The following is a 27,716-nucleotide window of genomic DNA, read 5'->3' on the forward strand; positions in this document are numbered from 1 at the left end:
GCAAAGCTTTTTGGGATATCGTTCAGCTGTCAAACGATTCGGTCCCGGAGACACATAAACAGACCGTGGTCAGTCATTGCTTTCCGATGTTCGCAGCTTATGTCCGTGGCTTGAGACGGGTTTGTGGAAGTAAGGGCCAACCATGTTAATAAAGAAAAATACTAGAACTCAAAGCTGGTGGCACTCGCGTGGTTTCCTATCATTTCCATATCCTTGCTCCATCCGGAACCGGTTCCGGTTGCGTTCCGGGTGTGTAAAAAAAACACACACAAACACAACACGCGGGTGTGTCCGGATTGGTGTGTATTTTGGTTGTTGTGGTTTTCCTACCCCCTAGTCCCTATCGCTTCGCTCGGTACAGCGGAATCGATCGTGTCGATCAGTAATATCCGAAGCGCGTGCACACCGGGAAACTGGCCAGATGGAAGCTGGTACGGACCACAGACCCAGAGTCAACTGTCAACAAAGGTGTTATTAATTGGTTTTTATCTGCGACCGAGTATCGATTTCCGAAATCAGCTTTAATTAAACGTCGGCCGGGGGGGGAGGGAAATGAGGGGCGCGCACCGGACCAGCAGAAGGAGTCCGAAACGAAACTGGGAACTCAGCATACGAAAACCAGTAAGTGAGCCCTCGTTCCCCGATGGATGGATGTGGTGGGAGGGGGTGCACAAGTTGTCGACCTGCTTGACGGGAACTGGTTCCTATCGATCGAATTTCGATGCCTAAACAGAGCTAACGGAGAGTTGGCCGAAGATGGATGGAAGGAAGGTGCTCCTTAGCTATTCGTTTGTCATATTTTCGTTACTATTGCTGACTGGCAGCAATGTTCGCTTTAGTTCACGCCTGCGTCCACCAATTCCCACCGATCGATACGGATGGTGGCGTGGTACCATTTAAATGATTCCAATGATATCGGGCTCAATTTACAGCTCTCGCCTTCCTCTCGCGGAGCGTTACGTGCGTGGGAATGACATGACGATTGAGTGGCATAAAGTATGGATGACAATTTAAGCTGTGGCGCAAATTTAGGACATGCAAGCGGGTGTGTCATTGATTAGGGAAACTTAAGTAGATTCAATTTAATTACATTTAAAAATGTATTTCATACATTGCAGTAGTTGCAAAAGTTGTGTATAAATATAAAATATCACGAGATGGAATTTCAACTTTTCTTAGACATCCAGTGAAACTGCTTGCTGTATCGATTATCGGAGAGCAAATACACTCTGCTCATCTCTGAATCTCTGGATGTGCGTAACCTTTACTCCAAGAATCACTGCCGTTAGTGCCGTGTGGCAGCGACGAAGGACGCCCATAGGAACGTGGGATTCGCAAGAAATGATTTGAAATGAGACATAAACGAAATAACGATGAAATGGGATAGCAACCGAACCGGGCCTTCGTATGTGTGCGAAGGGGTAGAAAGAAGGCCCGCCCCGGGTGGTGGAATCGCCAAGTATATGTGCGTGTATAAATTAGAATCGAAATAACCGCGCTATCGGTACGGTAAGATCAGCTACCAATTAAAGTTGACAGCTGGGTCACATGTACGTGTGCGAGTGTTGCTGCTTCTGTTCCACCCGTTACACACCGGGAATTGAGTGCCCGAGGGCGGTAAACACCGAACCGTACCACCACCGGAGGATGCTGGCCCAGAATGTGGAGCTCCAAAGGATACACAGGCGAAAAAGGATGTGCCCGAGCTTCTTTGTTCTTCATCCATTTCGGTGCGCGAAGACAATCATCCCTCCCCAATAAGGGGCTTTATCCGTTTGGGGCTGTGTGTGTTTGTTTGTGTGTGGCGAAACAGCAAAACACTTCAGACAAGAATCCTTAAATCCCTCCCCAGCACCGTGCTTGTATTCGCAGCCACCCTACCCAACATCCGTTTGGGATGAAATCGTAGTGAAGATTATTTTAAGCACCCACTTTGTATGTATGCATCCCTGCCTGCGTATGTGTGTGTGTGGGTGCGCTTAAACACCGAATGATAACGATACCAATCTTCACCCCGAAAGCTATCTCAAAACCCTACCCACCGCTTTAATCGCACACTTGGATGGTGAAATAGAAAAGATTCTCGTCGTCCCAAAACTTCATCCTGCAGCCCCGTCGAGTGCTGCGCCGTTCTAAATAATCCCCCCAAAAAAGGGGAAAACCGGGTAAGCATAACGTACCGCAGGCTTCTAGACTTTCACAGCGGGAAACGGGAGTTGCAATATCGTACCGAAACGTCCTCCCGACAGATTGGGAGGCTAACATAAAGAGCGAGCAAGCGAGACAGAAGGAGAGTTAAAGTTATCCCTTCCAGGCCACTGCCGGGTGGGGTTGGGGTTTTGGAAAGCAGGCGAGAAAAGGATTCCTTAACGATATAAATTATTCATGCTGCAGACATGTTTGGAGAACAAACAATTTCCACACCCAGCAGCATCAAGATAAGCCCGAAACGTCAGATAGCGAAACGCAAAATGGTGGAATAGTAAAATGCGCGCGCGGGATGCTCTCCCCGAAGGGGGAGGGTAGGAAACAAAGGTGCAAAAAGGTGTAAAGAGGGTGGTGGATGGGGAGGGATGCAAGGGGAAAGAAAACTTTGTCACTTTTCCCTTGATTCAGTGTGTGGCTCTGCGAGTGTGTGTGTGTGTGCAGAGTCAGTTTACCCACCAGGGGCAATCTCGGCGCTGGTGTGTCGTCCATGTGCGACGTCTTGACAGGGAAAGGCGAAAACTTTTCTATCCCAGATCCGTGGAACGGTGTACGTGCGCAAGAACGTTGCAACAGCAACAACAAAAAACGGCCATTCTCTCGTCAGAAAGTTTATCTTATTCATTCCCCTGCTCTCAAATGTCCCATCCCAACGTTCCTATTCCTAGCGTTCCCAGAGTCCCTAGTCTCATGTCAGCTCGGTTGAATTATTTCCACCTCACGAGGGTGTCCTTTTTGCAATGTGTAGTGCGCGCATGGTAGTGTCCGTGTGGTTACGCGTTCCCGAGACCGGGTTCGGAGCGAATTGGCGCGAATAAAACGTAGTCCCCATTACGTAAAGTCCCCTCTTTCTTTTTTCGTTTGTTTGTTGCTGCTCCGCACAATGTTAGCAGCATCCATACCCACACACGCACATCCATACATCCCTCGGTGGCCACCCTTTCCCCCGGGGGGTGTATCGGTATCGCAGCATCGGAGGATACCGATCCTGCTCCAGACGACATCATCTACGATACGGAAGGCAAGATACCGATGCGCGCATGCCCCACAAGCGCCAGCGTTGTGGTGGTTGTTCTGGCACGCACACGCAGTTGCGCAAAAAATCTATCCCCACTCCCCCTGGAGGATGGCACCACGGTTGTGAGGGTGATATATTTCACTTCGCTTGCTGGCGGGACCGTACTCGTACGGGGCAACCGGATGAAGATGGATGGGATTTTTCCCCGAAGCTTCCATTTTGTTTGCGAGATACGGCAACTGACAACGTTTCTTTACTTTACGAACAGTTTTAAAGAGGTGGTTCAGAATTTAAGAAGGGAATATAATTTAGACTTCAAGCTCTGGACTTATTTTAAAGATATAACCTAGCACTTGGGATGCAGAAGAGTGGTCTGGTAGTGCGTTTCGGGTAGCCACGAAAACAATTAATATCCTTCCCGCGAGAGAGACCCTTCTCAATATCCACACTAGCGAAGCAAGCTCTTTCTACTTTAACTATTATTTAGCTTTGATAGACGTAAATCAGCTTCCATTAGTGAGAAATTTCCGCTTTGATTGATACGCTTTCACGAGACCCATTCCGTAGCGTCCAGTGATATCGCAGCCCACTTACTGCCACCGACCCACGAACAAATCCCGACGGGCGGTAGTCAAAAGTTTTGGCTACCGAAAACGTTAACGCCATTTGCGACCGTGCTGCTGCCACACCCGTTGGTTGGGACGGTGGCGGAATTTCTCCTGCCAGGGCTAACGAAAAACCTTCTCCGGGAGCTACCGAAGCGTAGCATTCCGAAACCGAATCGGAGCCCCGTCTCGTCCAGATGGATGGTCGGGGCGAAAAACAAAGAGAAAATCAAAATCCATCTCCATCCGGCAGAAATAATAGACACCGTCCCCCCTAGACGCAGGTGGGTAGCGCCTCCATTATTCCATGCTTCTTCCCTCTGAACCGGGTCCCGGTGTCCGAAAATCTCGTCTCGGAGAGACTCGCGGCAAAACGTCTTCAAAACCGTCAAAATTCTTGACATACCATTTCGACCGTGTTCGGTTACGTCGGCGTCGTACAGAAAAAAACCTCACCGTACGGACCTGCTGCCCAGTGGCATTTCATTAATGAAATTCGCTGCCACGGGCGAATAGATTCGCCCACCCTCCTGGGTGCCCGCAACATGGTCCCGGTGGCCACGGGTCATGCTACTTCACCCCCCCCCCCCCCCCCACCCCCTGGTGCTGGTGCCACGCAACGTCAGTCATGATGTAGCCCCCGTGACTGGGCAGCTGATTTTCGGCGTTCCAAATGCGGCCAACTGTCTTTCATGCTCCGGTTTTTTGGGGGTAACATGTAAGGCGGACTTTTCAAAAACACGGAAGGTTTGGAAAAATCGTCATTTTGGGGGAACCGGCGGGAGAGAGAGAGAGAGAAAAGAAAGGATTGGTCCAAAAATTGGGCGATCGACTGAGCGTTTATTTCGTTCCCATTCGCCAGCACAATAGCGGCTTTGCGCTTCCTCTGACTGCCCAGGCGTAGGAAATTCATCACCTTCATAATTTATGTCCATCTTTTGCGTCCAGCGAGTTCCACCCTCGGAAGGGTTTCGCCGGGTGGGGTGGGGGGTGATGCCTAGAACTGGCACGTTATAAATTTTGTTTCGACTTTAATGGATTGTGTTGTGGATGTTTCACCGCCAGGTACGCCCGAACTGGGCGGGTGGCGTGTGGCGGAGTTTGTGGGAATTTCCGGAGGATAAGAAAATTTGTTTGCCATTGTGCGGTTGCTTGAAAAACATGTGCATGAAATATTAAATTCCTAGCAAGAAATAAACCTGAAAATACATTCTGCTTTTTTACAATATGTTTAGCATATTTGCATGACAATAATAAAAACCATATAAGAAAGAGAATTCTATCAAACTTCAGGAAATAAGCATCGATCAAAGCATAGGAAAAAGCATCCCCGCGGCTGCAGCCAACTGCAACGTGCTACGATATCGGTACACACCGAATATCGATTAATGTAATACTTTTAAATCAAAAAGAGGCGTGACAATTGCACCGTTCGTTCGTTCACCGATGTGTCCAGCATTCGCGGCCATCCCACGGCTCCGGTCGTCGCGATCGTGCCCCAAACGGTCGATCGATCGCCGTCTTGTGTGCGTGTTACTTTATACGTTTTACTTCTGTTTTCATCTCATGTTTTCTTGCACGTTTCGCCTTTAATTTGTTTCTCTGTTTGGTGCCAGCGGTGCGGGGCTTGTTACACATTGGCCCAAACTCGGAGTTTTAAAAACTCGGGGCAGAGCCTCGACACGACGCTGGAAACCGCTGCTCGGTGTGGTTTACACTTCCCATTGCATATGCGACATTTGCGTCCCGCAGGTATCCCGCAGCAAAAGTCCCACCAAGTCTCCGTTACCATTATGCCGTACCCGCTTTTCGCTTGTCCTTCGTTTCCGTATGGTTTTTGTCGCTTGTTCTTAACTTCTCCTCGCCGTCGTCTCTACCGGTGGCTTATTATTATTGCGCTGTTCAGCTTAGCTGCTTTCTTGTTGAGCTTTGAGAGCCGATCTTCCCATCCCTGACACACCAAAGCATTGAGATGCATTCAATAGCCGTGTGCATTCCATCAACAAGGTGCAGTAAGGTACGGCAAAACCAACCAACTTCACGCCACTGGAAGGAATGGACGGTGGCGCGGTTTGGGGTACGAAGATTGAAAGCGTTAAGCGGCAATTTCCGGACGACTTCTTGGTCTTTTGATTGAATTGAGCAAATCGGATTATCGTTAGCCAAAAACCACACCAGGGGTGGCATGGTGCGGATTAGATTGTCATTCAATTTCAGTCCGCCATGGCCCGGGATCCGCACATCCGTATGCATCGGTACCGTCCCCTGTCTGTCCTCCAAACATCTTGCCAATGTCATACAAAACTCGATCACACGATTTTGCGTTTCGTTTAATTTCCGCAATTTCGGTCATCAGCTTGCGCCCGGGGGTCGTCATGGGTCGTTTGAGTTCGGATTAGCTGTGCCGTTGCGTTGTCTACGGTACCGGTCTAGCATCCGTACCGGTAGCACACCGATACCGGACCGGATCGGAGGTTACTCCGGGAAGATCTCGTTTCGTGTTCCTTATTTGTCTACGGTCCGTAATTTCTTGGCAATTTATTGAGAGCTCACGTACCGTCCCAGCGATAGGTTGCGAATCGAATCAATACCACCCCAAAAGGGGGGAAAATCTCCCACCCAACCCAACGGGAAACAGAGAACAGGGAAAAAGTTTATCCTTTCGCCCTCGTGAACGTGCAGGGAACGTCGTGGGAGTTTCGTACCATACGCCGTGCGCGGATAGTAAAATTAATAAGGTGCGTGGCTTGAGGTTATGGCCTCGTTCCGCTTGTCGGTTGCCTCGCGCTGAAACAATAACAATCGTTGTTCATATAAAAATCACCTATAATCTAATAAATTGATAAAGAACAGACGACGCAGACGACGCGAACCCGATGAGCCGAAAGACCTCGACGACGTCTATATTGGTCCGCATGAAATCCGCAAACCGTGCACGCTGCACATAAAGGAAGCATTGAGGTGAAATGGGATTGGAGCTGGGTTGTGCCATGGCGCCTGCTTAGTGGGCCATTTTGGGGTGTTCCCCCCTCAAGTAAAGCGGAAGGGTTAGGGTGTATCGTGTGCCTTTGGTTTTGCAGTTGATACAAATTCCATTACCGTAGCTGGATATTCATGCTTTGGAGCAGGAGCTCGATAGTTTCGAAGCGTCTTCCATGCACACACACCACACCGGCATGCTAGTGTCGCCGTAGTTGCTGCTGTTGATGTTATTATGGTAGTAATTTAACCACCACCATTCATCGGTAACGACCCGGCCCGGCTGGGGCAGGCTCTTATGAAATGTGAGCCACGCTTGGTCGTTCGCTAGGGAAGCGGGAAGAACCTTACCGCAAAAAGCGCGCTCCGAAGTTGTTTCTTTTCGCTAACAACTTTTTTCTGTTGTCGCGAATCTGTTGCCGGCACACTAGCATCCGTTTTGTGAGCGTGTGTATGGCAAGCTATCGCGAATTTATGATACACAAAGTGTAATTTTATTATAACCATTTGTTTCTAGTCACGATCAGGTTGGGAGGGGTGGGACAATCAGCTTCAGAGCCGTAGACAATGAACCGATGTTCCGTCGGGGGTGGATTGTGCAGCTGGGTCGCCGTGTGCATACGAAAAACAAATCCGCACCAGCAGCAGGTCGTAGTTGTCACGTAGCATTACCGCTTTCCCATTCCCATTTCCCGATCGTTCGGTTCGGTTCCTTTCTCTTTTATGCTCTCTTAAAACGTTCGCCTAGGAGCCATTTATTAGCTTACGAAAAAAAGGTAATTTTATGCTTGTAATGAGACAAACTATTCTTGTGCCTTGGTTCGATAAATGACACTAAATGGAGGCATAAAAGTTCATTAATAAAATTATATTAATACGATATATAATATAAAATACCTTCATTAATAAATAAACTTTACACTTGTTTGGAATCATCAACCCCCTGATGAACGGTTTACAAAACGCGATTGTCTGCCAGCATGTCTCCGTTTGGTGATGAACAGGACAGCAAACACACATTGGCAATATTCAATTTCCCAGAACTCACATCGCCCGGTTACGATCGCGGACACCTCTTGCAGACCAGCGTACTGCCAACCGAGATGACCAGGCACTGAATGTTGTTCCTCGCAGCAACAACAGAAAAATCCCCCCGCAAACATATTCCAAAAGGGAGAGAATTTGCCTCCCAATCTCGCACACTTTCTGAGGGCCCCCGTTTTTTTTGCCTCCCCCCGGAATGACATTGATTTATGCTGTTTGTGCGTTTTTTAGGGGGGAGGTGATGTTGTAGTGTAGCGACTATTTTGTTTCGCTCTCGCTGCGTGCCTTTTTGTCCCACTTATAACATGGTGCTCAGCAGTCCACACACACACACAGTGGAAAGTCTTCGGTGTTTTTTTTTTCGTTCCCCGCACATCGATGCCAAACATCGATTTTTCCGTTCTCCACCCGCTAAATGTCGTGCTGGCTGTGCAATATGATGCTCCAGTCAGTCTCCCTTTTGCGAACGGTGCCGTGCTGGAATGGCGAGATGCCGAGAATGCTCCTGCGCATCCAGGGCTAACATCCTGTGGCAGTGGAAAGGAGGGAGAAGGACGTCACTGGAAGCGCGACGCGAGGCAAGTGAAAAACGATGAGGTGTGAACGAAACTTTGAAACGCCATGAATAAAAAAGGGAAACCAAAACACAACCGTACAGCGCATAGCAGTAATATAATAAAAGAAAAAGCCAACCAGACAAACACCAAGCAATGTTAAATATTATCACTCGAGCTGAGGGACGCGGATTGTGCGGTTTGTGCGTTTCGAACTGACCCACAGGGCACAGAGGCTGGCCATCGTTGACGCGGTAGTTAAATTATGGTGTTAAAATATATGTTACATAAAAGTTTATAAATGTCTAAAGTCTTGCCAAACTGTTCCATGCCCTGTGGGTGAATGTGCATCGGTTTTTTTTTTGTTTGTTTTGTGTGTTTTGTCCGTTTGGTTCGCGTTCACAAATCCAGCAAATAAAACAAAACAAATCTCCCCGCAGCAGTGTTACATGTTCTTGCTTCCCCCTCCCTATATGCAACAGGCTGCGCGACTGTGTTAGGTTAGGCTGGAAAGAATCCACTTGGGGAATTACAAAACTTTTAGCGCGAATCTTCGTTCCACCCCGCATATAAGCAATGTCTTGTCCAGCGCGGCGTAAATGAAACTGTTTGGCAGACTCCGTACAGCTACGGTCCCATTGGTAGGATCCATATTTCACCACAGTCACAGTCACTATGGCGCGTTTAAAATGCGAATAATGCTCGTACCATCCATCTTGGGACCCCGTGCACCCGGGACGACAAAATACCGCTCGAGAATGGGCGAACCAGCCACCAGCACCACCGCACGCTGAAAGCTGACAACTATATTAGCGGGCTCGGGCTCGGGCGACAATAACGATCCCAGGCGGAACTGCTCTGCTCGCGAAGGTTCGGAAATGCTTCCCGTCCCTGCCCATTCTTTCGTTCTCGACGTCGTCCACTCGGTTGCGGACTTAGAGAATCTAATTTATTGGTATCCCAACCGGGTGTATCGAAGGTGCCGAAGTTGATGGTTGCAACCATTGCACAACGCACCCATACCGTACCCGAACCACACCGGTCAGCAGAGGAACCGCAGACGGGGACAGTGCGCGCACCGCGAGTCACCAAAATGCTAATTGGAATGTATCGCGTTTCAATTTCGCTGGAAATTTTGGCCCGGCGCGCCAAAAAGTCACTCCCGCGCGCCCCTGTAAGAATGGTGACCCGTTAGGGGTGCAAAAAAAAAACAGCAAAAACTGCTGTGCGCGAAGGATTTGGATTTTCTTGGAACAAAAAGAACAGAACCAACGCTTCGATCGTCTGCCGGGATCGTCCCGATCGTCTCTCACGATTTTGCGCCTTGATGGTTCGATTTTATGTTCGAAAATTAATTAAATTACTCTGTGGATCCACTCCCTCCAAAGCAAAACCCCCCAAAAAAAAGGCCAAACATTTCGATCCTCGTCGATCCTACAGTGACCGATCGGATGATTCTTTGTGCGATGGTGCTTTCAGCCCAACCTAACCGTGAGATCGGAAAGGATGATCTTTGTGGAGCTTAGCAGATCTCGCTTGGGGGACGTGTATTTACCGGTCCAGCTCGGTCCGGCATTTGCGCACTGCTCACGAACGCAACTTATTTTGAGCTGCCCGTTTTAAACCGTGTTCGACACAATTAAAAGCACATAAAAACCGTGTCCCCAAATGCGCTGCACCTGGACAGGCATTATCGAACAAGCTTAATGAATTCTTCGAATTAGTAACATAAAGGGGGAAGAGAGCATACACACCGAACGAAACTGGCTGGATTTGCTGGTCCAAAGGGACGGCGAGCGAACGGAACCCACGCTATAGAGATGTCAAGCCCGCGCTCTGCGGTCGCTTGCAACCTTCGCGCCTGCAAGCGGCCAAAGCAGAATGCCTGACGAAGCACCGTTGCCGATGCGCGAATTGCCGGTTTGGGAAAATTATTTCTTCGACCTTGCCGGTGTCCGTCCGTGCCAGTGTTGGTGGTTACGCTTTACGTTTGGTTTTGGGGGCGATTGCCATGCTAATAACTTTGCTCAAACAGACTATAAACATGTCTGCCCCGCGTTAGTGCCATCGTTCGTCACCGTATCGGCGAGCCAGCGCGCCTGCCGGAAGCAGTACATCGCCGAGTAACAACTCACTCAACCCAGACGACGACCGTTCGTTCGTTCCGGGCTCGGTTTGTTTTAGAATTTTTCAACAAAACGATATCGTTTGCTACCATTTCCTGCCGTCCGTCCGTCCAGCGTCCCCGGGGTGGTATGATGAGCTGGAACTGATTTATCGATAAATTTTATAACCCAATAATTAACATCATTAACATAACGGACCGACCGCACGGGATCGGCAGCGGAACCCTTTTGGCCCGCGTCTATCGTTCGTGAGGCTGATGATGAGTTCAAGACCTCGCGGTGGCCGCACGGCCATCACGGGCAAAGCCACGTACACCAACTCGCGACCTTGCGACCTGCAAGACTCGCAAGACAGTGGAACTCCACGGAGTTCCCCGTACCAGAACTCCCTGTCCGTAGTGGCGCTTAATTTCACTTTCCTCGCAAATGCTTTGCTAATAAAGCAGTATTTATTCAAGCGACGTTACGTAGGGAAGCCCATTTTCTGTTGTAATATGCAAATGAATTCCCGGAAAGCGGGTGAATCTTTGCGCACGTTGTTTTTGCGTTCGAAGAATTGTTGCCTTTTGCCCCCGGGGGAACTGCAAAAGTTTTTCCTCACGAAACGGAACCGGAGCGTTTGTTTTTGGTAGAATTGCGCATTCAAAAGCAGGCCAACGCAAGTGGAATCAATTAAAGGTTTCTCGCGGGAAGGCAAGAAATTCCGTTTTTCAGGGGAAAGTTTTCTTTCCGTGAGGGTCGTGACAAAATTTTGGGAACCAGGACAAAAAAAATTGTTCTGCACTCGATTGTCGTTAGATAGTTCAAGTTCAAGTCTGCTTTTAGGTCGTAGTTTCGGTGAGCTCCATTCGTGATTACTTCTGTTTGTTTTGGCTAATGTTATGCTTCCTATTAATGTGATAATAAGACTCTAGGTGAGGTAGTTACACAAAAAAAAAATTGAGACTGTTCCGTACGAAACGGAAGAGCAACATTAAAGGAGCGCGACAAGGGAGCGTCTAGGAGAGAGCATTGGCGGTGAGCGTCTAGGAGAGAGCGTTGTCAGTAGAAGAGAGAGAGAGCGAGCGTTTGCGAGCGACGCAAGCGGCTTGTTAGGAGTTGGTAGCAAGCGACTGACGCGGATGGACGTGGTCCTAGCCAAATAAACGACAAAAGATAATCCTGGTGTACTCAATCCACTTTGCTTCCCCCTGGCGGAATATCCATTGGTCCTTCGAACCGGATTGAGTAAAAGGTTTATAAGTGTTTATAATGATGACTAGAACCCCGAAGAACGCGAAGAAAAAGTCCAATGCTGAAAATGCGGCTGATGCTGAACATGCGGCTGATGTTGAGGTCGAAGAAAAGGACCCCGGCGCGTATGGGCATATGCGACAAACCGCATACGATGAAGTGATCAGAATAGGGGACGCGTTGCAAAAGGCCGCTGATACGAGGAGTGAATTGTCCAACACAAGGTTGAAAGTTTACAAAAGGTCAGTGGAAAGTGCAAGTGTTCAGTTTCTGGATCAACACCAACATTTATTGGCACAGTTACCAGTGTGTGAGCGTCATAAGGAGAATGCGATTTACCAAGAATTCCGTACGTTGTATGAAGACACGTTGACGGAATTGGAATCGGCATTAGAAAGACAATCAATCGCTGTGTGCACAATGGAAACGGAATCGAAGCCTGTGGTAGAGAATGCGCATGTGGTAGTGCAAACGCCGTTGCCACGCGCCATTCCTAAGTTCAGTGGACGCTATGAGGAGTGGCATAAGTGTTACGAACGCGAATGTAAATCGAGCGAGCGTACCTGCATCGGAGAAGGTGAACGTAAAGAAACGTAGAGAACAGGAAAGGACTAACGCGTAGACGAAAATAGATAAAGAAAAACCAATAAGGTCCGACGCCCAAGCGTGGGCGTAAGGTGTGGAATAACACACGTAAGGATACGTTACAAGTAAAGCATACAAGGTACACGCCCAACGGACAGGTAATAAAGGATAGGAAAATCCTAAGCAAATTATAGATCGCCGCCTCGGCTAAAACCAAAAGAACTAAACTTCATAACAAACACGCCTTATGAGAAACATGTAAACATTAACCGCCATTAGGGTAATGTGCCCAAGGATTCGTAGGTCAAATAGCGTACCGGATAAGGGTAATCAGGCAACACCTGAACTAATAAGCGAAATAGGGCTTAGCGAGCGCGCCATGCGCGGGTAACCAAAATATCCTATGCAAATAATACGAATCAAGATGCACTCGGACTAGCGAGGTGCAATAAAATGGCATACCTGATTTCATGTAAACCTCGTTTAGGTAAAAAGGCAATAGTGATAAATAACGAGATGAAAGTTTCTATCGCATTCTAATTCTTCCATCTCATTTGCACTTAAAAACTTCCAAGACACAATGTTACTATAAAAGCAGGAAATTTTGTTAAATAAACTCACTTGTATTTGCAACTTTACCGTGATTGGTGCTTATTCGAGTCGCTGTGTTTGCCATCGAATTGGAAAAAGGTCCGCTTTGGGAACTGATTCTGCTTGCCAGGATAAAAGCCTACTCGCCCGACCCAAACGATTTGATCGCTTTCACTTCTACTTGAGATTTACGCGAGAGTCTCTCCTGGGTGATCATACCTTCGCGTGATCATCCAACAAACGGCGGAACCAGTGTTCCGATTTGTTCCCGTCAGTAACAAATGGTGGCTCCAGAGAGGAGATTATTATAACTCGCGTGTGTTCAAAAGTAATCTCTTCGAACGAACTTACGTTCTGGTGTGCTGTCGCCTAAAGAACAGCAAAGTGCAAAATCCGTGTAAGAAGTGATTGTGACGAGTGTAGTTCTAAAAGGCTACTGGCTAAAAGTGAAGTTTAAATATCTACGGACAAAAGAGTTGCGCGCCTCTTAAACTACAGTGTCTAAAGTTCAATAGCCAGTGGACCTAGTTAACCAGGAACTCGTGAAAGTGCCAGTGAAACCCGCGGACCGAGAAGGGGACGAGGAGTATCGCTGGGACAACGACAATCCAGTACCGGAAGCACCGCCAGTTGAAGAAAACAACGTCGAGGAGCAGTTAGTCGTCGACGAGGAGTACTTCGAGGAGTACTTCAAATGAAACAGAGGACAACGACGAACGCATCCCAGCCAGTGCATCAAAGGAATCACCAAAAATCCGAGAGTCGGTAAGTGAAATATCCTTTTATAAGCACGGCAAGGAAATCTTAGATTCGTCCGAAATGCCTTATAAATTCGTAAACAATACGGAAGGCAGTTGTCGCCTATGCACAGCGGAAGATACCGCTTTGGCATCAATGATCGCATGTTCCGAATGCGATCGATGGTTTCATTTAACGTGTATCAAGTTGACACGTAAGCCTAAGCCAGAGGAAGTCTGGCTATGTGGCAAATGCCAACAGATTAAGTATGAACTTAATAGGCAAAAGGATGAGCTCAGAAAATTAGCCGAAAGAGACGCTAAAAATACAGAAGAGCTCAAGGCCTTGAAGGAAGGCCAAATGGACCTCGGTGAGGTTAGTTCCATGAGGGAACAAACATTAGAAGAGTTGGTTTCGAAATTGCTGGTAAGTCAGCAACAGCAAATGCAAGAGTTTGCTAAATTGTTAGCAAAAAACGGTGGTGAATCCACCCAAATAGGGATCTTGGTCAAAAGACAAGCCCTAATGCAATTGCCAAAATTCGATGGAAAATCCAGGCAATGGGCAACTTTCAAGAAAACCTTTGAAGACACAACCCGAGAAGGGGAGTTTTCCAAATTAGAAAACCTAAATCGTCTTAAGTTGGTTTTACATGGAGCAGCTTATAAGACTGTTCAACAATTGATGATGGAAGCAGAGAATGTTCCGGAGATAATTAAACGTTTAGATGAAACGTATGGAAAACCCAACATTGTATACATGGAGTTGTTAAGTGATCTCCAAAAAATACGAAGGGATTCCAAAAATGTAGTCTCGGAAATAGTAAATGCTTTAGAAAACATCATTTCAAATGTAAAATTGATGGGTTTACCAGAGTATTTGAATGATCACAGATTAGTGGTGGATCTATCCGCTAAGTTACCGCACTACCTTCAAAGGGATAGAGCGAAGTTCATAGCATCCGCAACGAAAAGAATGGATGTTCAGAACCTTGACGAATTTTATCAATGGCTCAAACCCTATGCTAAAATGGCGGACGTGATGAATACAATGGTTGGTAACACATCAAAGGAAAATGTCCATGTGCATGAGCAGGGCTCAACGGATAAGCAAGCCACGAAAAAAGGAAAAAAACCAACGAGATCTTCTAACAAAGGATGTCTGATCTGTAATAAACCGCATGCGACGGTTAGGTGCCTTGCATTGCTAAAAAGGGTTCCGTCAGAAAGATGGAAACTTGTTATAGAAAAACAACTATGCTACGGATGTTTGAGTTCCAATGAACATAGCTTAAGAGAATGCAAGGTTGCCAAAACATGCGGAATAGATGGGTGTACGGATAAACATAATAAGATGTTGCATCAAAAACAAGTTGAAACTGTTCAAACAGTACAGATGAACAACCACAATAGTGTGGCAACAACTTGGATAACCCATTTTCAGACATTGCCCGTAAGATTGATAAACGGTAATAAGTCAGTAAATGCTTACGCATTTTTGGACACGGGATCTTCCGTAACATTAATTGAGGCGGATGTCGCTAAACAATTAGATCTGAAGGGGCCCGTAATACCACTTCAACTTGCGTGGGCACAAGGGATCAAATCTGTGCAGGATACCAGCCAAAAGGTCCAGATGACAATCAAGGGTGCAACTAACGAAAGTTTTCCTTTAGATGATGTAAGAACGATTAGGGAGATGAATTTACCACTCCAATCGATGCAGTATGATGAAATTACTGCCAAATATCCTCACTTGAAGGGACTGCCAATTCGAAATTTTAATGCAGTTCGTCCTTCATTACTAATAGGGATAAATAACAATCATCTATTAATTGGAACTGAGCACAGACTTGGCAAACCTGGAGAACCAGTTGGAATGAGAACCAAACTAGGCTGGTTAGTCTTCGGCAAATTGCATTGCGAAGAAACTGTAGTTGATCATACAATGGTCGTCCAAGAAGAGGACGCGATTAGAGGAATGATGAAAAAACATTTCTCTGTAGAAGACTTCGGTGTAAAACCAGTTGCACGGCTGCCAGAGTCAGAAGATGAAAAGCGTGCAAAGGCCATCTTGCAGAATACGTTAAAATTCAAAGATGGGAGGTACGAAGTCGGTCTTTTATGGAAAAAAGACAATCATATATTTCCATGGAGTTTGGATAACGCCATGACAAGATTGAAAAGTTTGGAGAACAAACTAAACAAAGACCCAGCCTTAAAGCAATGGGCGATGGAAACCTTCGAGAGCTACGTAACAAAAGGTTACGCAAGAAAATTAGAACCATGGGAGATCATGAAAGATGCGTCTCCATTGTTCTATTTGCCTCATTTTATAGTAATCAATAAGAATAAAAACCCACCTAAACCACGGTTGGTTTTTGACGCAGCAGCTAAGGTGAAGGGACAATCGCTAAACTGTGCGTTACTATCTGGTCCCGATGCCACAACATCCTTGTTTGGAATCCTAGTAAGATTCCGTGAAGGAAAGTATGCGATCTGTGGTGACATTAAGGAAATGTTTCACCAAGTTAGAATTCGAAAAGAGGACCAGGATGCGCAACGTTTTATTTGGCGGAATTGCCAAAATCGATATCCGGATATATACGTCATGCAAGTAATGACGTTTGGATCAACTTGTTCACCTTCATGCGCACAAGCCGCCAAGAACACAAACGCCGAACGTTTACAAAATAAATACCCTCTCGCTTTAACTCCTATTAAAAGTCAACATTACGTTGACGATTATGACGACAGTTTCAACTCATTGAACGATGCTATTAAAACTGTCGATCAGGTAATAAGAGCTCATGACGAGGGAGGATTTTGTATTACGAAATTTTGCTCCAATAGCGATGAGTTGATTGCATCTTTACCCAAAGATAGGGTAGATCCTGATGCAGTAAGAATGCTAAATGATAAGGATGATGATGCATCCAAAATATTAGGAATTTATTGGAATACGGCGAGGGATGAGATAGGATTCAAGTCAAGATTGGACGTCCTACCAAAGGATGTTTCAAGTAAAATGAGACCACCAACAAAACGTGAAGTATTGTCGTATATTATGAGCTTTTTTGATCCCTTGGGATTAATTTCTCATATAACAATACATGGAAAGATCCTGATGCAGGAACTCCATAAGGAAACTAGCGAATGGGATACCCCTATATCACAAAGGTTATTGGGACAGTGGGACTCTTACCTTGAACATGTAAAACTTGCCAACCAGATCCGTATTCCAAGATGGATTCTGAATAATGCTGGCTCTGAAATAGAGTTGCATGTATTTGTTGATGCATCTGACAAGGCCTTTTCAGCAGTAATTTACTCCAGAAGCAAAAATTCCGTTAACTGCCCGCATGTGCAACTTATTGTAGCAAAGGCTAGAGTTGCGCCAATTAAATTGTTATCGATTCCTCGATTGGAATTGCAAGCGGCATTATTGGGTGTACGCCTTGCAGATACAGTAAGAAATGAGACACGGCTAACAGTAACAAGATCAATTTTTTGGAGTGATTCGAAAACTGTGTTGAGTTGGATAAACTCAACACACCGCAAATATAAGCAATTTGTGGCTCATCGCATTGGAGAGATATTAGATACAACAACCGTGGACCAATGGAGATGGGTACCGTCTGGACAGAATCCAGCGGATGAGGCAACAAAGAAGGTTCCGGGATCGTCATTATGGCTGAAGGGTCCAGATTTCCTGAATAAGCTAGAAAAGGACTGGCCGCAATCCACAATTGGAGAAACAAACGAGGAGACTAACTTCGTGAACATGTTTCAGCAAAAGGATGACTATATTCAGGAAACAAAATTTTCACAGTGGTGGAAATTGATAAAACGAATTTGCATAATGATGAAGATCATTGAATTTGGCCTGAAACGCAAAACGTTTAAAAAGGCTTATACAAATGCAGATCGTGTACGGGCCGAAAATATCCTTTATAGGAGAGCCCAAATGGACAGATATCCAGATGAGATCGAGGATCTCAAAAAGAATAAAGAATTGACAACGATAGGACCGTTGTCAGAGCTTGCACCCATATTGGATGAATATGGGGTAATGCGATTCCGGAGTAGGTTGGAATATACCGAGCGACTGCCAAAACCGGCAAGAGTACCGGTCATACTACCGAAAGATCACCACATCACGCACTTAATTATTCAATGGTATCATGAATTATACCATCACCAATCCCATCGAATAGTTCTATCGACACTACAACAACGGTATTATATAGTTGGTCTTAACACAGCATTCAGATACGTCAAGGCGAGGTGCCAGCATTGTAAAAATGCCAAGGCTAAACCTACACCACCAATAATGGCACCACTACCTATTTGCCGAACGGATGCATATGTTTATCCGTTCACACATACGGGTGTCGATTATTTTGGTCCCTTTGACGTAGCAGTTAAACGATCAGTCGAAAAACGCTGGGGCGTCATATTTACGTGTATGACGACGCGTGCAAGCCATATAGAAATGGCGGAAAAATTGGATACCGACTCTTTCTTAGTCTGCTTTATGAACTTCCAAGCTAGAAGAGGTGTAGTGTCGCAAGTGTACAGCGACAATGGAACAAATTTCGTCGGGGCGAATAATGAGTTAAAGGAGTTGATAAAAAAAATAAACTCCGTGATGGAAGGAGGCGAAGCGATGAAACTTAACATCGCCTGGCATTTTAACCCACCGGTAGCGCCGCACTTCGGTGGATCTTGGGAAAGGCTGATTCGGATAATAAAGTCCAACCTAAAGGAAATGATACAATGCAGGCCAAATCACCCACCTAATTCCGAAACATTACGAGCAGCGTTAATACACGCGGAATTTATCCTGAACTCACGACCGTTAACGCATATACCGCTTAATCACGAGGATGATGAAGCACTAACGCCATTCCATATTTTGATAGGAAGAGCGGGAAATTATTCGGTACCCACAGAGTTTCAGACGCATCCAATGGAACGAAAACATTGGCGTCTAGCGGTGCATTACGCCAAGGAGTTTTGGCGTAAGTGGAGCAAGGAATACCTTCCGATAATTGCTAAAAGACCAAAGTGGAACCGATATACCGAACCACTAAAGGTGGATGATATCGTCGTCATAACAGATACCACCAATAAATTTGGCGCATGGTTAAAGGGTCGAGTGATAGAGGTACAATCAGGAAGGGATGGTGAAATACGATCCGCAACAATAAAGACTTCGCAAGGGACATATCGTCGCCCGGTTACTGGAATAGCGGTATTGGATGTTTATGATAAACAAAAGCCAATAGAAAGCGAAGCAAAAGGAATCCAAGGGTCTGATGATGATCAGACCAACAAGGATCAAGTTGAGGTAAAAGAAGATCAACAGAACTTCATAGGCCTCATAAAAGAATGCCAACAAACGGAAAATTTTAATGCTCAACACAAAAAGGGTGTAAAGCAGAAGAAGAGAAAAAATTGTTCGAAATATTCAAGGCATCTTCAGAAAGACACAACGGATGTTGGTGAAATAACAAGTGAAGATGAGCCCGTACCGAGGAAGCGTACGAGCAAAACAGGGTTTAAATTGAATATATGGAATACGCTATTAATCATTCTTCTTCTATTTTCAGTTCAAGCATTCGGTAAAACGATTAATGGGTTAATCGCATATGATTGTGCGAATGACAATATCAATATTACAAGCTATTCATTGATGAAGGTAGCTTCTTGCATACCCCCAACTGAAAACGTAACCACAGTAGAAACAAAAATTCAGGTATTACAACGTAGTCCGAAAATATTAACACATGTGCGCCAGTGTAAGGTAATAATTAAACGTTCGATAAAACACTGCGGAGCTTGGTCTCACATTTCTGAATATGAACAAGGATTCGCGTACATAGTAAAAGAATTTACTCCAGATGAATGTAGGCACGCTCAAGTGGTAGGCGAAATTTCACTCTCCGATACTTATAAGGTTAGGGAATTACGTCGCAATCATACTACAAGGGGTCAAGCATTAATCATCGGCAGCGTCAAAGGGTCATCGTGTGATGGAGGCGTTTACTCGACACCATCTTATACGTGGACGAAGGCGCTGGTGTACTATGAATACGAGATCAGCATGTACGATTACGTGGCGACGGCAGACATCGAGGACGACCAATTGACGCTTCGAAGTGGCATCGTGTGTCCGTACAGTGCTGGTTGGTGTCTGGATTCGGAATACGGCTATCTCACATGGGAGATAGATCAACAACGATTATGTGAGAGGACCGACTTCGAGATCATCTACGAAGGTACGGTCAATAAAACGTTTAACGGCAACCAGGGAGAGCGCATAAACGCAGTATACACGTTGATTACGCATGAGCAAATGTTTTCAATAAGGGCGCGTGATATAAACCAGATATGTGGTTTCGACAGCTTCAACACAGATCACCCGCGAATCTTCATTCTTGAATTAAACGGTTATCAATCGCCGTTTAAACGTAAGGCCATGAATGGGAAGAATTTGGATCTCTTCACATATTTCAACTCCAAAATAACACTGGTTGAAAACTACCTTGGGCAGAAATTGAATGATGTATATACCGCGGTGATGACGGAGATATGCAAGGTTGACAAGGCTTTGATGGAAACGAAGTTGACTTTAGCACGCATCAATCCAACCGAATTCGTTTCCAATTTGATACGGCGACCGGGGCACACAGCGATAGTCGCCGCAGAGGTGTTGTATATTCTTGAATGTAAACCAGTTTTCGTCACCTACCGAAGAGAGGACGAATGTTATCAAGAAATACCAGTGCAATACAACAACCGATCAGTTTTCATGGCACCGGTAACGAGAATGTTGCAGCTCCGAGGAACGCAAATAGATTGCACTCCGCTACTACCGGCTAAGTTCAACATCGGAGGAAGATGGTACACGACGGATCAGAAATTACGGGAAACCACACCGCCACAAGAACTAACGACGGACGTCGTGACGAGTTGGTCATACACACCCTTGCCGAGTCTAATGGAAAGTGGCGTGTACGACTACGAGAACCTGCAGCGGATGAAGGACATGGTGTATGAGCAAAGCGATAAACGTATCGCCTCATCAGTCATACACAAAATGATATCCGGCCAGCATCCCAATCTACAAGGCTTTACGTTCGAGGCACTTATCTCCGAAAACGTCATTCACAACGCCTTTTATAAGTACTGGTCGAAAATTCTATCATGGTCCACCTGGCTGGGTAACATCACGTCCACGGCAATCGGCATCTACGTGTTAACGCGATCCCTTAAATTCATCATCGACACCATCATTCACGGTAGGATTCTGTATGACATCTACGGTTTAGGATGGCAGCTATTGGCCTCGTTCTGGGATTCATTGACAAACTTCTTGTCACATCGTAATCATATGAGGAAAGATCAGCATCAAACCGATCCACCAGCTACAGCACCTACAATTCCGCATCAGAATGTCGAAGTACAATCGACTCAGCTTCCGAACACCAGAACCAAGCGGTATCCGGATTTACAAGGGGAAATAATCAACCTTCAGAACCAACGCAACGATCTCGAGCCATGAAGTCTACAACATCATCCTGTTCATCAACCCTTCAACAATAAAGGCGAGTACGTAATTTAGATTTCGATTAATTAAGAGTGAATTGATTTATCGCGTTAAGATGGTAAAACTTGTAGTTTTACCAGGGAGAGAATGTTACGAACGCGAATGTAAATCGAGCGAGCGTACCTGCATCGGAGAAGGTGAACGTAAAGAAACGTAGAGAACAGGAAAGGACTAACGCGTAGACGAAAATAGATAAAGAAAAACCAATAAGGTCCGACGCCCAAGCGTGGGCGTAAGGTGTGGAATAACACACGTAAGGATACGTTACAAGTAAAGCATACAAGGTACACGCCCAACGGACAGGTAATAAAGGATAGGAAAATCCTAAGCAAATTATAGATCGCCGCCTCGGCTAAAACCAAAAGAACTAAACTTCATAACAAACACGCCTTATGAGAAACATGTAAACATTAACCGCCATTAGGGTAATGTGCCCAAGGATTCGTAGGTCAAATAGCGTACCGGATAAGGGTAATCAGGCAACACCTGAACTAATAAGCGAAATAGGGCTTAGCGAGCGCGCCATGCGCGGGTAACCAAAATATCCTATGCAAATAATACGAATCAAGATGCACTCGGACTAGCGAGGTGCAATAAAATGGCATACCTGATTTCATGTAAACCTCGTTTAGGTAAAAAGGCAATAGTGATAAATAACGAGATGAAAGTTTCTATCGCATTCTAATTCTTCCATCTCATTTGCACTTAAAAACTTCCAAGACACAATGTTACTATAAAAGCAGGAAATTTTGTTAAATAAACTCACTTGTATTTGCAACTTTACCGTGATTGGTGCTTATTCGAGTCGCTGTGTTTGCCATCGAATTGGAAAAAGGTCCGCTTTGGGAACTGATTCTGCTTGCCAGGATAAAAGCCTACTCGCCCGACCCAAACGATTTGATCGCTTTCACTTCTACTTGAGATTTACGCGAGAGTCTCTCCTGGGTGATCATACCTTCGCGTGATCATCCAACAAACGGCGGAACCAGTGTTCCGATTTGTTCCCGTCAGTAACAATAAGTTTAAGGTGATGTTCAAGGATGTGGTTGATAAAACTAACGAATCACCTAGAATAAAACTATACCATTTAGAAAAGGCGCTGTCCGGTGAAGCAGCCACGGTTATCGATATTAAAACCATAAACGATGGTAATTATGAACATGCTTGGCAATTGCTGGAAGAAAGGTACGAGGACAAAAGAAAGATAGTGGAAATGCATATTAAGGGACTTCTGAGTATGGACAAAATTAAACAGGAGAATTTTGAGAGCCTTAGAAGGTTGGTGACGTGTGTAGAAACTCATGTTTCGAATTTGAAGTTTCTTGGTGAACACTTTGATGGTATGAGTGAGAAGTTCGTGATCTACAGCATATCTCAGTGTTTGGACAACGAGACGCGGAAACAATGGGAGTCTACGGTACCACGGAACGAGTTCCCGAAATATGAAGACACTATAACATTTCTAAAGGGTCGAGTATCAGTGTTAGAGCGTTGCAAGAACAATGACAGACAAGAGAAGCAACTTCGTTTCGCAGAAAAACCAGGTCGTTCTAGCTACAAGGCTAACACAGTTATAAGTGAGGGACAGGGATGTGAGATATGTAAAGCTTCACATAAGACGGATAAATGTCCTGAGCTGATTAGGCTGAAGGTGAAACAGCGAGCTGTTTTACTAAAGAAACGTGGCTTGTGTTTTGGTTGCTTAAAGAGTGGTCATTGGAAAGGAAATTGCAAGTTATCGATAAAGTGTGAAAAGTGTAATGGGTCGCATCACACAATTATGCACCACGACAATACGGACAGATTTGCAAAGGATACCGTTGCGGAAGTGGTACCAAAGTCGGATACTGAAATGTTTAGTGTGAGTCAACATTCGCAGATTTCGACGATGCCAAGAATGCGTGTGCTTTTACAAACAGCTATTGTGAATGTAGTAGCTTGTGGCGGCAAGTTAGTGCAGTGCAGAGCGATGCTGGACACTGGTTCCCAGATAAGTTGTATTACACGGCAGTTGGTTGAAAGACTGGGATGGAAGATGGCAAATACTAACATACCAGTTACAGGAATTGGTAACGTTAGATCATCGGTCAGCAAATGTTGTTCGGTAACAGTGAAATCTGGCTGTAGAGATTTTGTATTCGATTTGACGTGTCTAGTGTATGACGAAATAACGGGCACTGTACCATCTTCTTATTTCAGTATCGCAAATCTTAAATTTCCCAATCATGTTGACCTAGCTGATCCGGAGTTCAATAAGCCAGGAACGGTGGATCTACTTATTGGTATGGATCGTCTTCCGATTATCATGAAGTCGGGATTCATCCGATTATCGAACGATCTACCTATTATGATGGACACGGAGCTAGGATGGGTGATAGGTGGATGCATAGACATTAGTGCGACTGAAGAAAATGTTCATACTAATGTTGCGGTTTCTAACAACATCGATGAACTGTTGCAAAGATTTTGGGAGATTGAGGAGATCTCCAGTGAGAAATGTGTCCAATCGGAAGCAGAACGATGTGAGGAACATTTTAAAGCAACTCATAAGCAAGATGAGTATGGAAGGTATATCGTTCGGCTCCCATTAAGGGAATCTATAGATCAGCTTGGAGATTCTCGATCGATGGCCTTGCGAAGATTCTTTGCTTTGGAGAAGCAGTTAGAACGTCGTCCTGATTTGAGAGTGCAATATTCTTCGTTTATGGAAGAATATGAGTCTATGGGTCACTGTAAGCCGGTTAACGAATCTTTCGATACTGCAGATACGAAAAGATGGTATCTTCCTCACCATGCAGTTTTAACTCCTGATAAAACTACTACCAAATGTAGGGTAGTGTTTGATGCATCGGCTAAGGTGAACGGTACATCGTTGAATGATGTCATGATGGCAGGTCCGACTGTGCAACCTGATTTGTTTTCGATCCAGCTGAGGTTTCGTATGCATAGGTACGTGTTAAGTGCTGATGTCGCCAAGATGTTCCGACAAATTCAGGTGGACCCGAGTGATACGCCCCTGCAACGAATATTTTGGAGAGCGGTACCAACAGATCCGATACGGACCTTAGAGTTGACAACAGTTACATATGGAACTGCTGCTGCACCTTTCTTGGCAACACGGACGCTGTTGCAGTTGGCTGCAGATGAACAAGACAGATTTCCGTTAGCCAGTCGAGTGGTGAAGGAAAATTTCTATGTGGATGATGGCCTTTTCGGAGCAAACCAGGTAGATGAATTGTTGAAAATAAAGCAGCAATTAATCCAGCTGTTCAGGTCAGCAGGTATGCATTTGCACAAATGGGCATCCAATGTAGAAACATTGTTGGAGGAAATACCAAGAGAGCATCATGATCCTTACACGGCGTTACATGAGATCAGAGCCAATGAGTTTATAAAGACGTTGGGTATAAGGTGGAATCCGGCTACGGATGAGTTTATATATATCACTCCACAGATACTAGAAATCTCGTCCCCAACAAAACGAGAGGTTTTGTCAGCATTGGCTAAGATATTTGATCCTCTAGGGCTCATCTCACCAGTGACAGTTCTTGCAAAATTGCTTATGCAAAGATTATGGAAGGCACAGGTTGGTTGGGATGAACAAATTGATGATTCCCTGCTCAAGGATTGGAAAAACTTCATGGACGCATTGCCGAGAGAAGATCAAATAAGGATTCCCAGACAAATGGTAAATGATACTTCAGGCGTCTATGAGATACATGGGTTCGCAGACGCATCGGACAAAGCCTACGGTGCGTGTATCTACATCAGATCGATCAGTAGCGATGGTCATGCTGAGGCGCAATTGGTTACGAGCAAATCCAAGGTCGCTCCTATTTCACCTACAACTATCCCTCGTAAGGAGTTGTTGGCAGCGCTTCTTCTGAGCAGATTAACAACAAAGGTTGTGGATGTTTTGTTCAGAACATCGTTCCAGCACATTTACCTGTGGTCGGACAGTCAAGTGGTGCTAGCTTGGCTAAAGAAACCGTTGGATTGTTTGGAGGTATTTGTACGTAATAGAGTGGCAGAGATTATTTCTCACAGTGAGTTCACCTGGAGTTACGTGAACACAGCATCAAACCCAGCAGACATTGTTTCGCGAGGGCAAGCTGCTTCTGAGCTTGCGAAGAACGATCTTTGGTGGAAGGGGCCAGCATTCTTAACCGAATGTAGCATAGATGCGGAACGTCCAGAAGATCTTCCAGATGATGCCATACCGGAACTGCGCTCGAAACTGATGATTCATGTTTCTATGAACAGAGAAGAGTTTCCGTTCATAAACAGGTATGATTCATTTCGAAAGATCCAAAGAATAATGGCATATGTTTTACGTTTTGTAGCCAACGCTAGGCGTAAGGACAAGGATCGAATCAAGGGCTCGGTGTTATTGATATCGGAACTAAAGGAATCATCACGGCGAATTGTTGGCATAGTTCAGATGATGGAACTTTCTGACATTATAGCGGCTGTAAAGAACGGTGGCCGAAATCATCGTTATGCAAACCTAAATTTGTTCCTGCAAGACGGTTTGCTGAGAGTAGGTGGTCGTCTACAACATTCGCAACTTCCATATGAATCCAGACATCAGCTATTGCTGCCCAATACGAGCGTGGTTACAACTAGAATCATCAACATGATACATCGTGAGAATCTGCATGTGGGTTGCTCAGGCGTCATAACCATACTACGCCAACAGTATTGGTTGGCAAATGCAAGATCTACGGTACGCAAGGTACTTCGTGGATGTGTAGTATGTTTCAAGGCTAACCCTACAACCATCAATCAGCGAATGGGTGATCTTCCTGCATATCGTGTTAATTCGGCGCCAACGTTTGAACGAGTTGGGTTGGATTATGCCGGACCCATAATGCTGAGATCAGGTTTGCGGCGCATATCCTCGTCGAAGGGTTACATTTGCATATTTGTGTGCATGGTAACCAAGGGGATCCATCTGGAGGCTGTTGAAAATCTAACTACTGAGGCGTTTCTGGCGGCTTTCAAGAGGTTCGTGTCACGGAGAGGAATACCACAGGAGGTATTTAGTGATAATGGCACGAATTTTGTAGGTGCTAATGCTGAGCTCCGGGAATTGCGTAATGCGTATAAAGCAGCGGTTACTGCTCAGGGCTTTGTTGAGTTTTGTCAGGTTAAAGAGATTAACTGGAAGCATATACCCCCTAACGCTCCACATTTTGGTGGAATCTGGGAGGCTGGGGTCAAAAGTGTTAAGTCGGTACTGAAGAAGGTGTATAAGACAGCGTCTTTAACAATTTTGAGTTTTACACCTTATTGTGTCAGATTGAAGCGATTCTTAATTCCAGGCCATTATATGCTCATTCTAGTGACCCTCAGGATCTTGATTGTTTAACTCCAGCTCATTTTATGATCAATCGACCTTTAGTAGGGATTTCCGAACCATCGTATGTGGATATTTCGGAGAATAGACTAAACAGATGGCAACGAATACAGCAGCTTAGGGATCAATTTTGGGCCAGATGGGCAAGAGAATACTTGAGCGAGCTACAGGTTCGTGGTAAGTGGACTACTCAACGCGCGAACGTTAAACCAGATATGTTAGTGTTAATAAAAGAGGATAACACGCCACCACAGATGTGGAAAATGGGCCGCATAATCAAGACGTATGCAGGAGCTGATGGTTTAGTACGGGTAGTAGATATTTACACAAAGGGAGGTACATACAAGCGATCAATTCATAAATTAGCGCCACTCCCAGGGTTACAGGAATAGCTAAACATTTCCCGCTGGGGAGTATGTTCCGTACGAAACGGAAGAGCAACATTAAAGGAGCGCGACAAGGGAGCGTCTAGGAGAGAGCATTGGCGGTGAGCGTCTAGGAGAGAGCGTTGTCAGTAGAAGAGAGAGAGAGAGCGAGCGTTTGCGAGCGACGCAAGCGGCTTGTTAGGAGTTGGTAGCAAGCGACTGACGCGGATGGACGTGGTCCTAGATAAATAAACGACAAAAGATAATCCTGGTGTACTCAATCCACTTTGCTTCCCCCTGGCGGAATATCCAGAGACATTCAGAAAAAAAACATTTCCCTGAAGTTCTAATGAGATACCAAAGACAAGAATAATCCAGTAAGAACGGTGTAGTAACCAAATCCTTCTCCAAACCGTATTCCGTATTCATGACGAAGATACATCCGCCACGGGTTTCTGTATCATGGCAGCGTGCCAGAGATCTAGTCAGCCCGCCCGGTGACCTAAACCACCGGTAGAGGACGAACCCTGGAAGCTATCCATCTTACATTCCCGGTGTCTGCGCGGCGGCCGGGAGAAAATCGTGATTATCTCAATGTCATTCGTGGCTCATTCATGCCACACCACACGGTTAGCGGTTGACGGACTGACTAACTGACTGACTGGATGTTTAGTCTAAGTGACTGACTGGGCTGACGTTT

At 45.5% G+C, this 27,716-nt stretch overlaps 1 protein-coding gene across 1 annotated transcript in view; it reads right to left on the reverse strand.

Moving 5' to 3' along the window:
* Positions 1 to 27,716, reverse strand: part of LOC128310520 (GATA-binding factor C) — a 99,960-nt gene that overhangs the window by 12,175 nt on the left and 60,069 nt on the right. Inside the window, exon 4 of the mRNA XM_053047177.1 lies at positions 15,434 to 15,442. Coding sequence (XP_052903137.1) covers positions 15,434 to 15,442 — 9 coding nt within the window. The remainder of the gene's footprint in view (positions 1 to 15,433; positions 15,443 to 27,716) is intronic.

Source organism: Anopheles moucheti, chromosome 2 (genome assembly GCF_943734755.1).
Source record: "Anopheles moucheti chromosome 2, idAnoMoucSN_F20_07, whole genome shotgun sequence".
Classification (NCBI taxonomy): domain Eukaryota; kingdom Metazoa; phylum Arthropoda; class Insecta; order Diptera; family Culicidae; genus Anopheles; species Anopheles moucheti.